A 15,078-nucleotide genomic window follows, 5' to 3' on the forward strand; every position below is an offset into this window, starting at 1 on the left:
CCCCAACATCTCTCAACGAGTACCTACCATCATCACACCTACTTACTACATCACCATCAAGTCAACATCATGGCCGTCAGACTAGCCAAAGCTTCGGATCTTGCCACCACCTCGCGCATTGCTTTCCGTGGCTTCAGCATATCTCCATGGAATGCATTCTACCGCCCTTTTGCCTCTGCATACCCCCAGCATGTTGAGAAATCCTACCTCCGAGAGCAGCAAGAGTCTCTGGGTGATCAAACCAAGCTCTTCGCCGTCGTCGAACTACAGGATGAGGCACAGGACGCCAAGCAGGTGGTGGGCTTTGCCATATGGAACTATGCCCCGCAGCAGAAGAAGCAGCAGCAGCAGCGGAACAGTGACGCCGCAGCCATCGGCGCCCTCAATGAGAAAGGTTCTTGGCCCCACCATAGCTGACCGGAAACACTCCCTAATTGAACCAGACCGCAGTGTTGATCCTTACCGAGCCAGCATCCTCTTCAGCGCCACAGAAAGTGCAGTTCAAAAGTGAGGTTCCCTCCCACACTACTTCCGATCCATAAATCCGAGCCAGCTGACACTGCCAACCTTTACCCTAGGTGCCTAGGCGGCCACATGGAGCTTGACAACATGGCAGTCGACCCCGACCACTTCCGCAAGGGCTACGGCACTCTGCTGTGCCGCCACGGCATGGAAATCGCCCGACAAGACAAGGTTGCTGTAGGTGTCATTGCAGCGGAGCTCGGAATGAAGCTCTACGAGTCTCTTGGGTATGCCTGTACTGCTAAAGTCTCTCTCACTGATGGCCGCCCGGATGAGGATGCCAGTGTTGACTTCTGGGTGCAGAAATGGAACCCGAAGGAGAACTAAGTGTTCAAGGTACAGAGTCGGCGAGATGCAGCATATGTGTTGTACTAAGCACAGATTAGCACAATGAGAATTCCCATATGGTTAATCACTCAAGCTTGTCAGAAAATATCCCAAACCTCACATCTAGACGCTCATACCCTAATCTGCTCGACAGGGACAGGCATGATAATTTAGGACCTTTACCCGAAGGGATGAAAAGACTTAGGTGAGTTTAGCATATTTTAGTAGACCTTTAGACCACTTTAATTCTGGCAATCTGATCTAATGTCGGCGGGTAATTAACTAATCACTCATCGTCTTTCACCATATTGGTAGGGGAGATATCGTCTTCAAATGAAACGTTTCAGGCCATAGCGTGACGTAACTACCGAGAGCCATTGTCAATCAAACCTGGCGATAAGCTAAGAATGGCAGGCGATTCCTCGTAACCACAAGGTCATTCGCCGAGTGCCGCCTTCATCGGCCCGTTATCTTCAGCCGTGTAACACCAGACAAGCCATTCTATGTGCACCTTAGACCCTTCCCCGCTTCGAGTTTGCCACATGTTAGAGTTATATAGGCTGACGCTGAAATGATCCGCAGTAGAACACGATAGTCACAAGCGTCATGTCTCATCACATGGAAAATTGAGGCCCTGCTTTGCGTCGCTCAGGTATCACTTTCGCCTTTGGTGACACGCAAGCAGGAGATCTCCCCCTCCCAGGTGATAGTCTGAAATAGCAGTTTGCTGATAGCTGTAGAAAAGTAAAGCATCCAGTTCGTAGAAAGGCACAGCTTGGGTTATGCTTTCCACCCTACAGCCTTACGCTACTTGTTCACCGTATCTTCACCAAGACAGCAAACCTTCAGAGTTTCTTCTAGCTTCCGCTCAACAACCCAGTCAATGGCTCAAACGTCCCCTGCATCAACACAACTCCCTAGCGCCCTTGAACCAGTTTCTTCCAACGAGTATAGCGAGGATGGTTCAGCATCTGGAATTCATCGAGATCTAAATTCACTCCTCGCCTGGGGACCTGGCGACCTCCCCGCCGCAAATTGCAAGACTATCAGGCTCCAGCTGAATTCTACCGAGCTCAGTGAGATACAGGCCGCGCTTGGCGAGTTCAAAGGTGTGCCTTCTTTGGCAATGTAGTTCTGCACTGAAGAATGATTGCTGACGCCGATCGGTATCAGAATCAGGACTTGAAGTTCACGCTTTGTCTCCTGACGTATTTCCCTTGCCATGTTTGGAGGCTCGCCTGCGCGAGTTCTCAAAGGGTTTGCATCAAGGCTACGGTTTCTTCACTATCCGCGGGTTGAAACCGAATAACTTCTCACCCAAAGATAATATCATTATTCAGGTCGGTATCACCTCATATATAGGAGACAGCAGGGCACTGCAGCAAAACTACTACAGCGCCCAGGCAGAAGCGCTTTGTGAGAATTCTTTACAAGTATAGGCCATAATGAAGATGCTGACCTTGTGTCATAGTGCACGTTTGTGATGTCAAACAGTGTGAAAAAAGCATCCAAGAAGACGTATTCCTAGCCCCAGGGAACGAATCTATCGCTGTGGTAAAAACCCGATTCCTTTTTCACTAATTGAAGTATTGTATTTGGCGATGTGCCTAACACTGGGTTAGGGGTTTCACTCTGACAATGGCGACAATGTCTCTCTCTACTGCTGGTCAACAGCAGAACAAGGGGTGACCTTTACTTGTCTAGCGCCTGGAAGGTGTACAACGAGCTGGCACTCAAAAGCCTAGAAGTGTTGAGAATATTTACCCAGCCTTGGCAGTGGCAGGATAGTAGAACGTAAGTCTTGTTAGTTGAGTGACGTATCATCCATGAGCTAATGAAGCAAACCTCGTCAGAGGAGATGAGAAGCTCCGCAGCCATATGGCTCCGATCATCTACTTTGCGGACAACAAACTAGTGATCAACTATCAAAAACGGCCACTCAGAGGGTCCAAGCAAGAGCCCAGAGACCGCCGACTCGATCCTCTTAGCCAAGATCAAGAAGCCGCCCTTGCTGCGTTTGATCGCGTCGCTGCAGGAAATGCCATTTCCCTTGAGCAAGAACCTGGAGACATGCACTTTTTCAACAACCTGGCACTCCTACACTCAAGAAGCGCGTTTTACGACGGGAAAGACCAGGCCGTGCAGCGTCATTTGACTAGGCTCATCTTCCGTGACTCTGAACTTGGGTGGGAGATTCCCCAGAATTTACTTCCGAATTGGAGTAAGTACTACGATCACGCAAAAGAAATAGAACGCTTTCCAGAAGAGCCGCATCCGTGGGCTTTTTCTCTAGAGGGTCATGATTAGTTTGTGGCTACGAATGAAACACACGGCATGCATGTGAAATTTCTCCTTCTGCTTTTGCTAATTGGTGTCGCCTTTTTATCACAAGATTGAATTCGACTGTCCAAAGTTGCCCTCAATATTTGGACCGATGTAGCTATCTGAGACACCCAAATAGGGGGCTCCATTCACTGTGAGCGATCATGTCATGACCATCTCGGCTACCATGGTGATAAGGCTGCGGAGGCTCTCCATTCACTTGATCTCCTAAGGATATCTCTATCTGCCGGGGTTTTGGTCTGGGCACCCCGTCCGGTTTGCCTTATTGTCAAATGATGTCCAGTTACTTATCCAGTGTCGCGATCACGAGACACTCAAACCCGATTACAAGCTGGCAGCATAAGGAGGGACTCTAGATGCTTTGCGACGGCTTTCGGCTGCACAGTAGCATCGTGAGGTCTTATGTTGACTGGCCGGTCTAGATCGTGTTGTAGCCATGATTCCAGAGGGGTTGGTGCGTCCGGCAATGATGTCAAGCGGCTAGCTATGCCTTGTGTAGACGGATCGGAATGGCTAACACCACCGTGTCCAAGATTTGCATCAGCTGACAGTCTTAGCCTCAATACATAGAAATAATATATAATTGCTCCGTCAAGATCACTCACCTGTGGACACTTGTTGGAATATTGTGTGCATCAGTTATAAGTTCCGTCGAAACTAACAGAGAGGTTGACATGAGAACGATAAGGTACGAGGGAATGGCTTGCCTTACTGATACACAGCGTATGGGAGATGGGTGCAGGCATGTAACCTTTATAAGAGAAAAGCTCAAGATAGACACGATAAGTTCTGATACCTAGAAACACAATGGAATCACGCACAGCACGCCGAGTAGCTAAGCGGGGAGTTGCTAGGTTTCGGACAGAAGGATCTATTCCTTCTTCAGACAAGGCCCTATTCCATCGCGATGGAAATTACTAGGCTATCCGGCGAAGCCCTTTGAATACGAATTGCGACAGGCGAACCTTTGTTGCTGACTCTGAACAGGTATAAAACCGGCGGCACTTAATTGGGAATAGCGCCCGCCCTCCGTGGCATCTCCTCCTACTGGAAACGTGCTTCTCACAGCAAAGCCCTCTCTGATCGGTGGTATCGAGCCTACTCCGCGATTCAGGTATTTCGCTTGATATGGCGAATTCGGCCATCACCTTTAATTGAAGAAAATAAGCCTCTTTCAATCATAGCTGGAATGTTCGTTGTAACTCATCTATGTTTTGTACAACAGAAACCCTTGAAAGACGAGACAAGGACAATCCTTAATAGTGAGGTTATTGTAGGTAGAAGGCCAAATGGAATGGTTCCCAATATGCGGGCCTAAGTATTTTGGTATAGTATCTAGTTGTTAAGTTAGGATGCCAGGCTCTGTTTCGTTGAGAATTTACAAGGTTCACACAAACATCATGTCGACTTATTACAATCTCATTCGCCATCATGCACGTGCGTCACAGTTTACCAAGACTAGTCATGTCATGTTTGGGTATCCAAAGTCTCTTTAGGTACTAGAGTAGCGCTATAGGCTGGACCCATGCATCAACATCGCTTGCTAGTCATGCCAATCATCACCAAATAACCATTACATCAACTCAGAGTATCATCAAACAATTAAGGCTTCTTGGTTCCCTCGATCTCAGGGCCAGCAGTGTTGGTGTTGACGGGAGTGACAGCCTCAATACCCTGAAGCTTATCGGTAGTCCTGTCAGGTCCAACAATCTCGAACACTGTTCCATAGTTAGTAATGTTCTATCACTGGAGATTGGAGATAACTTACAGTCAACAGGAGTGGAGGTGAACTTGCGAGCGTTGACCTTCTTCTGGAAGAGGTAGTCAAGATCGGCAAAGCTACGGTTCATGGTCTCAGGCAGGAAGAAGAAGATCCAAACAGCCCAGATGAAGCAGAGACCGAAGTAGAACATTCCAGTCTTGGCTCCCCAGTTCCATGCATCACTGCTGGAGTTGAGCATACGGGGGTTGAGCTGCTGAACAACGATCTGACCGCAGACGTAGACAGCACGACCGATGACGATGGTCTGAGCGCGAACACGGTTGGAGGCAGTCTCGGCAACGACGACGTAGGTGGTAGGGCCAAGAGAGACCTTGAAGATACACTGGACAACTACAAGGAAAGCAGCTGTGACGATAGCGACACTGTCAACCTTGGGAACAAAGCCGAGGATACCAATGATCAACATGCAGGCACCGATACCAGAAGAACCATAGAAGTAAAAGGTTCGGCGTCCGATTCTACCCATAAGGCAGATGGCGACAGCAGTGGCGATGATGTTGACGGACTGGATGATCATGTTGTAGTTGAAAGCCATGGTGTTGCTCATACCAATAGACTTGAGCATGATGGCGGCGAAACTGGTGATGGATTGACCGTTGAGAATCTGGATGACCCAAGCCATGCAGACAATACCAGTTCGGCGAAGGTTAGTTCCTCGGAAGCAGTCCTTGAAGCTAGCAGCCTCAGCCTCAACCTTCTCCATCTCGTTGGTATGCTTCATGAGAGCAAGAGTCTGAGCCATAGACTCATCAGTGTAGTGACCCTTGCGAGCAAGGCGGCGGAGAGCATGCTCAGCAGCCTCGAGCTTACCGCGACGGACGAGGTACCAAGGAGACTCGGGGGCGAAGAAAGCGACAGTGATCAGAGGAGGAATCCACATCCACTGAAGACCGTAGGGCACTCGCCATCCAGCGTCGCCCTTGAGGTCGAGGGAGCCACGGAGGACACCAGTGGCGAGGAAACTTCCGGCTCCCCAGCACATGGAGACCCAGGCTGTGAGGTAGCCACGGAGGGCGGCGGGGCAGATCTCGGCGGCGTAGGCGGTGGTGAGGGTCTGGAAGATACCCCAGGGGATACCGCAGAGGAGGTTACCGACGAGGAGCATTTCGACGTTGACGGCGAAGAAGAGGACGAAGATGGTGCAGGCCATGAGAGACATGGCGAACTACTGAGATTAGCAGGGGTCAAATGAGACGCGGTGAGAAATGTCATACCATGTAAACACGTCGAGAGCCAAATCGTGATTGCAGGTAACCATTGATCAAGAGACCAATGATAGAACCGCAGTTGTTTCCAGCACCAATAGCACCCTGCCATTTTGTAGAGATGTGCTGCTTGCCATTGGCGTCAGGCCAACCGAAACGCTTGAGATAAGCAGGATGGGCGAAGAAGTTGTTGATAAGACCAACATCCATACCCTCCATGACCAAAGCAACACTCAGAAGCATACTGAACGCCACAGCAGGCGCGTATCGCGAGAACAGCTCCTTCTTGGGGAGGAGACACTCCGCATCACTAGCTGCCACGGCGGCCTCGATGAGCTCGACCTGTGAGTTGTAGCCGGAGAACTCAGTGTGGTGCACGGGAGCTTTCTGCCCGTCTTCCACGTGGGAGGTTTCATTCGGAGGCGCCATTGCTTCGAGTCTGTCAGAGGGAAGAATGAAGAAGGGAAGAGATGCAGATCTGGGGAAGGATAAACGATGGGGAGGGAGGAGGAGCAGGATAAATATAAAGAAAGACTCCGCATTTCGTTCTGTGGAAACCAGTCCGATGATCAGGCAGGGATATCTCGGTGGTACTTCCCCACGGGGCACTGGTTCAATCAGTCGTATCTTCCCCGCATTGGTAGTATGAGAGGGCAATGACTTCGCTACTTCGGTGTCGATAACCCGAGGTGACGCGCCATTCCTGATCCAGGATCGAATGTCCAAGTTCCTTGGCAATTCGGCGGAGAGAAATCCGAGTGAGGGCACTGAAATGGCAAGGCTTTATGGGCTCGATTAAGGTTAAGCTGTTATTAACGTTATGGTGTCCCCATGGGGGTTACCCACGCGGACTCGGGGTCCATTTCTGGGGTACGAGATGAGAGGTTTGACAGGTCGAGATGGGTATTTGATCTGCCAAAAGTATTCCATTTCTATTTTATGGGAATCATATTAATGCTTCATACTCTCAAGGATGAATAAACTGTACTGTCTCCTCACTGATGATGCCCTGCATGCTGCATCTCAACAACCCCCCCATTCCCTGGCAATGACTCCTCTGGTAGCTGGCTAAAAGGCCTCGGCTAACCTCCTCCATGCGACAGCGCGGCAAATGCCGTGTCATATCCCATTGGCCGATTCTCCGTGTCTGACTCTCTTGGCCCGCGAGTCTAGACCAGGTTGAGCTCTCAGCTCCCTCGACTGAGTCATGAGACACCATCTCGACTAAAAACAATGGAGAAAATTCGCTGTCAAAGCCGAAAAAACGGTCGATGCTTTTTTTCACCTTATTCTCTCCGCATGACTTGATACGACGCACCGATAGAAAGGTTCGCCGAAGAACTCTCAGCCCAAAGGCTCAGAGAACAGCACGACAAGGATTACGCGTTAACCAATAACAAAGCCTTGATGCCCCCATTCGACGTTGCCCTTTCTGTCGTCAAGGTTGTGTCACTGAAGATTTGCTTCCCCACTGCGGCCAACCCCAAAGTTTGCCCCCGATTTTTCCTGCACAAGCTTATTTTAAACGAGGCCCAAGCGCATAAAATTGAGTCTAGCTTGGCTTATGCAAGCCACGAACAGCATCGTTCGCCTTCTCCTCACAGTCTCTCAGCAAGTTTTTGTCAATGCCGATGTGACTGCCGTTATCAGTGACATTGCAGGTCTAGCTATCGTGACATTGAACCTCGTGAGGATAAAAGATTGTCCAACGGTAATACCAAACCTCGCCTGATGTTACCCAGGTTATTGCGCCCTGAAACTGTCTCGAATGCAACCCTGGCTGATCCTCGGCATCTCGGTCGAGTTCCAAGCGCTCTCCAACCGTTTGGGCCAAGTCCGCGCCGCCTTTTGATGACATGTTGGGGTTGGAGCCCCCAAAGTGTCTCTCGCCTAGCCTTTCCGTCGTTGCATCTGGCATCGCCAAGCAGCCAAACCGAAACCCTATGCTGGATCCGAGGGTTTGGGCCGCGCCTGTGCGTTGACAGCAATGTTTGTCTCAATCAGTACGCGTACGTGAGGCTTTTGGACGGCGATTGTGGTGATGGAAGTCAAGATTGGCTTTGGGGTTCCTGGATCTTGCCCCCGCACTTGGCAGATTGAGATCTTGAGATTTGGAAAACCCTAGAGGTTGCTCGCTCCAGAAAGGACCGAGAGACATGAAAGTAGAAACTCTGGCTCAAACATCAGCTAATTGAATATTGGCATCTTAACTTGAAAGCTGTACAGCAGTGAGGCGTGCCAAACTGTCAGCGACAGGCCGTTGGGTATGAACTACCGCCGAAAGGCGATGCTCGGAGCCGATAGACTAATTTTAAACTTTTTAAGGCTGGCCTGGCGAATGCGCGGCTCTAACAAGGGCCAGAGCCAAATAGGCCCTGGTGTTATATGGTATCCAAAGGCCATTGTATTGATACAAGCTATCAAGTCGAGCATCATGCAAATTTGAGCCTCAAACGATCTTGACAGCTCGGAGTAGCTGCACGATACCGTGGGCCAGGCTATGATTATGGAGAAACGTCGTATTGAACCATCCAGGGCTCCCTGTCCAGTCTTTGAGACGTCTGGCAGTTCTTGAAATAACTAGCTACCATAATAGCAAGCCTAAATAAGTAGAGAAAATCCCATTGTGCAGGGTAGATACCACGACTGGCCACTTGTTCAAACGTAGTGTCTGCTCTTATCCATTCGCCTTTGTGTTCCACAAGAACAATAAAAGTATCTTTCAGTCTTTGTTTATTTAGTAGGCGGCCTGTTACCCGCAATTCCGAAGATCATCGAGTCTGTCCACTTACCCAACGTTCGGCACCCCCTACCCGAAAGATCAACCACCAGATCTCGAACGAACGCACCAAAATCTGTGGAGTTGATCCTTCGCGAAACCAGCTATCCAATAACGATTGATTGGCGTCTAATAGGGCCGAAAAGGTTCATCACTTCCTCTTCACTGCAACGTTTGATGTGACACAGGCTTCCCCGGAGATTCGTGCCACATGCTTCGCTGTCAATTACCCCAGGCTTGCGAGTGAGATCTCTAGATGGAGCGGGGACGTCTCCATGCGACCCAATAGTGGGACATGCCCTGCGGCGTAGTTGGGTGAGAACCAACATGTCAATTGGAAACTTGGTGGAGAATGCGGCACAGTACTCGCTTAACTAGGCAAATTCATTATATGGTCCTCGACCTTGGCTGCACGGTGCTACGTGATCCTCGTGATCACAGCCCGCTATGAATACGGCATCTTGACCCGTCGACTCTCCGTCAATACGCATGGTAATAATGGTTTTTATATCACCCGCGCTTCGCGTTTTGTGTGAACATAGTCTGATAGAAACTTGATTCTCTATGGAGGATCCCCGCGTGTTGCGTGCGGAAGGGAAGCACATTTCGGGATGCGTCACGCGGCAGGGCGCACAATACAACGAGCGGGAGGAATCGAGGGCCTCAAACTTGCAAGTAATGTGAATTGCGCTGCGCTCCCTTTCGACTCGGCGCGTCTGGCAACGCTTACACGTGCCCGCTCTTTTGGAAGGATAAGACACTAGGTGACTTAAATCAGTACTTAAAAAGTTTGTAGTAAGAATTTATCCATACTTCTTAGATCGCGTGATTCGTTCAGGATGCGGGCCCTATTAGCGCGCTCTGCTTTAGATGTCAGTTGCTGTGTTACTGTAGTGTATATTCCTTATACCTAATTCTTTATCATAAGCGGCAAAGCCTAAGAATACCAACCATGTGATTAATATCCAAGCCCATGCAGGCATAATATTATAAATAGATTTGAAACTCAACAATATATGAAAGAGGAGGCTGAGATGTCATAAGCTTTAGCTATTGTCAAAAGAGAAGGAAAAAGATAGGGACCATAGAGAGATTAAATACTTGTATTATAATAAGCTAAGGATTTAGGGCAGAAACTTAGATTGCAGTAGAAAGGTTCGTGTATTCGTTGTACGTGTTGGCTGCCTGAAGTCTAACTAAAATCCTAACTTAATGTTTGAGATTGAAGCCCTGTCACCTCTACACACAGAGTTTAGCCACAAAAGCTTGAGATTGCATTTAGACTCTGATCAAGATGCTGACACCTTGTCCTTTTTCTTCGGCCTTTTTTTCTCATCTCCCTCGACTCCTTCTCATTTCCACTTAACCTTTATATCCGGAGGTATAGAGCAAGATCATAGCTATCACGTACTGCCTTCACGTACCGTCCGGCGTCAGGCGGCTGTACTGTCAACTCGCAACCCATTCCAAGTCACCCCGCTTTAGAAGTAAACATCAAGTCACAACGCGCGGCGGGTTTGAGTATGGTTTGGGATATTCTATCGGCGGAAACCAAGAGGGGCAAGTTTGACCATGATTCTCAAATGGAGAGGCAAATGGGAAGCGAGCCCCTAATCCCAACTCGAGGAATCAGTCTTTCAATGCTTGCACGACTTCAACAAGATAAGACATATTACAGCCGCTCCGAACCCTCGATGCTGCAAAGACTCCCCGATGAGGTCCTATTGATGATCGTCTCCTACATATCGGTCCCAAGGGACGAAGCATCGGTCTTTGCCTTCATCGCCCTCGGTCAGGTCTCTCGCCGATTCCGACGTCTATTACTAGCGGAGGACTTTATTAAACACCCTTTCTCCCGCAGGCGGTGTTGTCAAATGTGTGCAGATGGTTTAAAAGACAAACATACATCTCAAGTCGAGCCAAGTGCCCTCCATTGCTTTCAGTATACGTCCGTTCGAGATGTGATCATGATAGGAGATATCGAGGTCAAGACCGTGGAAAGGCGGAGGCCAGGACCGTTAGGGGATTTCATCAGAAGTTCCATCACCTGCAAAAACTGCCAGGAAAGTCGGGAGGCTAGACTAAAGGTCGGTTACTCAACGACTTGCAAGTTTTCGCCTCGTAATTCTGAAGAGCTCCTTCATTGCCACTCCTGCGAGATGGATCATCCTCCCTTGTGCTTTTCGGAAGACCAAGCGAAGCTACCGAGCGGACGAGTCTGCATTGCAAACGAAGGATATATCCGAATTTGCGATCACAAGAAGCTCAACCGAGCCGATATAAAGCTTCTTCTGCCAAACGAGATGCCCGAAGACACGTTGGTATTCGTGACGAGCTGCGATCATCCAGATCACAAGGTACCATGTAGCGACAACTCCGAGTACACCGATCAGACACCGAGTGTATTTGCCACAAATCCTGGAGGCAGTGGGGTGATGCTACATATCCTATGGCGAGGGCATTCGGGTAGTGATCCATCTACGCTCCACCCAAGTGGCTATCTCCACCGACATAAGCTCAACGACTCACTCAGAAAGATCAGACAGAAAGGAGGACACCTGTACCTACCACAACGTGGCCCCAATACGTTACCTGAATGGAACGCAATATCCGAATTCGATCGCTCCGAGGTATTGCCTTCAGAAGTAGACCTTGTCAGGCTCCGCGGTGGCTGGGGCTTCTTGAATTGTCATCGTCAACATAACCTGGCTCTTCTAGGCCCTGACAGGATAGCATGCGGTCACTGTAAATACGACAAGAGCTGCATTGTTTTCCACTACCATCGGAAGATACACTTCTCAGATTGGGGCTTGAGCTGTGCGCCTCACGACTGGTTTCATGCTATCGACAGGGAGTCATACGTATACAATGGACCTGCCGGCGTGCCTGAGACCTGCAATATCGACGCCTGTCGCAATACCTATGTGGGTAAAGAAGACCACTTTGATCAGTGGCCACAAAAGGTCAATTGGTTCTGTCAAAACGACAGAGACAGGTTTTGGGACAGGACGTGTACATTGGTAGCCCAAGAGAAGCAACTTTGCGGGGATGATAGTAGAGGTATTGGATCAAGGGAAGGCCATGAAACTGGGGAGCTGGAAGAAACTCTGCCCCAGAGAGAACAAGCCACTCGTGCTTTTGAGTCGGGGGCAACGGGAGAATTGAGGACTCCAGCTGATGCCTACATCACAAATCCTCCACATGAGGGGGCCGTCAGACGGAAGATTCAGAAGAAGCGCCCGCCCCAAGAGAAGAATAAGCCTGCTTTGGTTTGTAGGTTTTGGAGACGGCTATGTTGCAATATTGGCCGAGTGGGCAGGCTGAGATCTTAACCAATGGAACCAAACTGTCGTGGGTTCTGGAATCGTCACAAACAGCACTATTATTATAGTCGCAGGTCATGTTGATGCAGAAAAAGCGTAACTAGACATAGTCTCGACAAACTTAGTACTACGTCATAACTGATTGTGCTATCAGCCTCTTGAGACCCCTTGTCTTATTCCTCGGGCTTTTGACCATATACGGTAGTTCTGTAAAGATATGTTAGCCTCAACAAATTACTTTTTGAGTGTATCAAAAACGTACACCAACACGTATGAGTGAAGCTTTGGGTTCAGCAGCTCTTTACGCATCTCCACCAGAAAGACCTGCGCTTTCTCGTACTCCCACTAGAGTTCCATGTTAGTTCATTCACAACATAATAATAAACAGGAAACATACTCCTAAAAGCTCCGTCAGGCTGCGGATAGAAAAGCCCTCCAATCCTTGTAGAAGAAACTGTCGATTCCATGCACCCCACTGCTTGAGATCCTTGTCTTTCGCCCAAGTACCAATAGGCACTTTGACCTTCTTCTCGGTGATGTTCTTCAAGCCAGCCTTCTCGAATTCCTCGGCGGGGTTCCAGAAGAACGGGTTGCCGACCTTTTCTGCTACTTGATTAAAGATCTTGACCCAAGTTTTGAGCGGAGATTCGGGGCTCATGGTGTCATCGTCGGCTCTGGCGTCTCCCCAGAGTTCAACATGCTCGATCCAGCCACCTGGCTTGAGATGCCTGTATCATGTTAGAGAATGACCTGTAACGATGGCACGGAGTACGTGGTCTACCTTTGGGCCTTCTTGAGAAGTTCAGTCCAATCTGGGACCGTTCCTGTCATGTAGCGAATGTGAATAAAGTCAAATTTGTTTTCGGGAAATGTCCATTCTTTGTTGATATCATCAACTTCGAATCTGCAGTTGGGCGGGATGAAGTTTGGTTGGATGGGTGAGAGATCAACACCAATGACTTCAGCCGATGGGTGAAGGTCTGCCATGTCACTGGTACCATTAGTGTACATGAAGTACTGTCGTAGTATGATGGTCACTCACATGGCCCAAATACCAGTGCCGCAGCCGACATCAAGTACATTCTACAAGAATTAGTCAATGGGATGGAACTGGGTAGGTAGCGACAAACTTGCGGATTCTTGCCGATCGGAGCTTCGTATAGCTTGCCGTCGAGGACTGCCCGAAACAACTCATGACTAAGTTTCATTAGAAAGAATGAGAGCAAAACCATTCAAAGGCAAGACTTGCATTAAATCTTCAGCCTCTTGCTGACGATCGTCATTCGCTCCCCTAATTTTATGAGTACTCATCTTAAACAGCTTGTGGATTCTGAGGTCTCACCAATAGGTTCCATCGCCATATGCATGGAAGCGTCTACCATGAACCCACTTGTAGTTCAAAATAGAAGAACGCAGGGACTCGGTATCACTGACATCCGTTCTGGGCCATATTAGCGAAGCCTACCCCGGTGTCAGTGCATGCCATCTTACGCCAAAGAATACGCAGAGTCAGAATCAGTATCCTGAAAGAGTACATCAGCAGGGTAGTTGAAACTACACAAAAGGTTATGAACTGACGGGCTGAATGAATTCATCTCGCGCGGGGGTTTCAGCAGCCTCAGGCGGAGACTGAGGAGACTTGTCGGGAGATTTTGGCGAAGACATCGTGAGGATAAGCGAAAAAGGCCAAGAGATATGACAGGTGAGAAACTGTTGGTCTCAGGCTGACTGCATGCAGAAAGGTAAAATGGTTTGTGACAGAAGAAAACTCAGATGGCGGTCAAATTATTTATCTCGCATTGCCTGACTCCCCCACCTATTTCATGCATGGGTGAAGTGTTCTGTGGGGAGGAGGTGACATTGTGAATGGGCCATGAGAGTTTCGATGCAACATGAAGATCTTAACCATTTTAATCACTAACCCCATATTTTCATCTTTACCTCGATATTCACAGAGAGTATACTGATGGAGATTGACAGATGGTGGTTCTACCTTTGAATAGAGTCTTATTAGCTGCCTGAACCAAATCTGAGATGGCGGTTCAAAGCAAATTGGTACTGACTCAGTAGATGTGAGCGACTTGATGTAGTCGCGCAACAAAAGTAATAACTCATGGCCACGATCTTTGGCGGTCGAATTAAAGACTGCCTAAACATTTTGTTTTGGCCATATGAATGAGGCTTGCACCCGAGGCAAAGTTGTCAAAGCTGGAGCCTAGCGCCAGAAGAGTGAGCATTACCGCTGAATCTTTGGTTCAAGCTGGATCTATAAAGATTGTTAGTAGTTGAATTGTAGGAAATGCTTCCAAGATCACCTGCATTACTATTGTCAAATAATATTTTTGGGTCTGAAACGCTTCATTTACTGGATATGGCTTTATCGGAGTTCCCAGTCTGATGACTGACCGCTCCAGAAGAATGGCCGTCGTCATCTGTGGATAGTTGATTAGTATATATACCTAGATTCAGACGAGTAAGGATACTTACCCGATTCATCGTCATTGCCATCATCATCATCTTCTTCGTCGGAGTCCCAATCCTCGTCATCTGTTTCTAGATCAAGATTCCAGTGATCTTCTGCTGGTTAGCACTTGTCCCCAAGATGGAATTGCTTGCATACCCATGTTGTGGACCTCTTCTACAAACTCATTGAAGATGCCATCGTGGTAGCTGCTGAGGATGCCGAGTCCGACGACCAAGATATAGATTATAGCGAATGCTAAAGCCATGATAAAGTGGTGGGGCTGTTCAGAGCTGAGTGATGTAGTTGCTGGGATGTTGATGTACTGTAAAAGC

The 15,078-nt window shown here is 48.7% G+C and overlaps 4 protein-coding genes across 4 annotated transcripts; 1 reads left to right on the forward strand and 3 right to left on the reverse strand.

Moving 5' to 3' along the window:
- Positions 1–2,496: 2,496 nt before the first annotated feature.
- FTJAE_6865 (taurine catabolism dioxygenase) lies at positions 2,497–3,156 on the forward strand (the record flags this gene model as incomplete). The annotated part of the gene is made up of 3 exons (XM_037353521.1): positions 2,497–2,534; positions 2,590–2,643; positions 2,703–3,156. 3 exons carry the CDS (start codon positions 2,497–2,499, stop codon positions 3,154–3,156), a joined length of 546 nt encoding a protein of 181 aa, XP_037206018.1.
- A 1,638-nt stretch (positions 3,157–4,794) lies between these two features.
- FTJAE_6866 (general alpha-glucoside permease) lies at positions 4,795–6,609 on the reverse strand (the record flags this gene model as incomplete). Its single annotated transcript, XM_037353522.1, has 3 exons — positions 4,795–4,910; positions 4,961–6,140; positions 6,190–6,609. 3 exons carry the CDS (start codon positions 6,607–6,609, stop codon positions 4,795–4,797), a joined length of 1,716 nt encoding a protein of 571 aa, XP_037206019.1.
- Positions 6,610–12,455: 5,846 nt separating this feature from the next.
- FTJAE_6867 (demethylmenaquinone methyltransferase) lies at positions 12,456–13,947 on the reverse strand (the record flags this gene model as incomplete). Its single annotated transcript, XM_037353523.1, has 9 exons — positions 12,456–12,489; positions 12,545–12,627; positions 12,680–13,010; positions 13,064–13,273; positions 13,325–13,365; positions 13,413–13,479; positions 13,625–13,723; positions 13,774–13,805; positions 13,861–13,947. 9 exons carry the CDS (start codon positions 13,945–13,947, stop codon positions 12,456–12,458), a joined length of 984 nt encoding a protein of 327 aa, XP_037206020.1.
- Positions 13,948–14,518: 571 nt separating this feature from the next.
- Positions 14,519–15,011, reverse strand: FTJAE_6868 (uncharacterized protein; the record flags this gene model as incomplete). The annotated part of the gene is made up of 4 exons (XM_037353524.1): positions 14,519–14,548; positions 14,689–14,714; positions 14,770–14,835; positions 14,903–15,011. The coding sequence occupies 4 exons, from the start codon at positions 15,009–15,011 to the stop codon at positions 14,519–14,521; spliced, it is 231 nt and encodes a 76-aa protein (XP_037206021.1).
- Between the last annotated feature and the right edge of the window lie 67 nt (positions 15,012–15,078).

Source organism: Fusarium tjaetaba (genome assembly GCF_013396195.1).
Source record: "Fusarium tjaetaba strain NRRL 66243 chromosome Unknown NRRL66243_c0000135, whole genome shotgun sequence".
NCBI lineage: Eukaryota > Fungi > Ascomycota > Sordariomycetes > Hypocreales > Nectriaceae > Fusarium > Fusarium tjaetaba.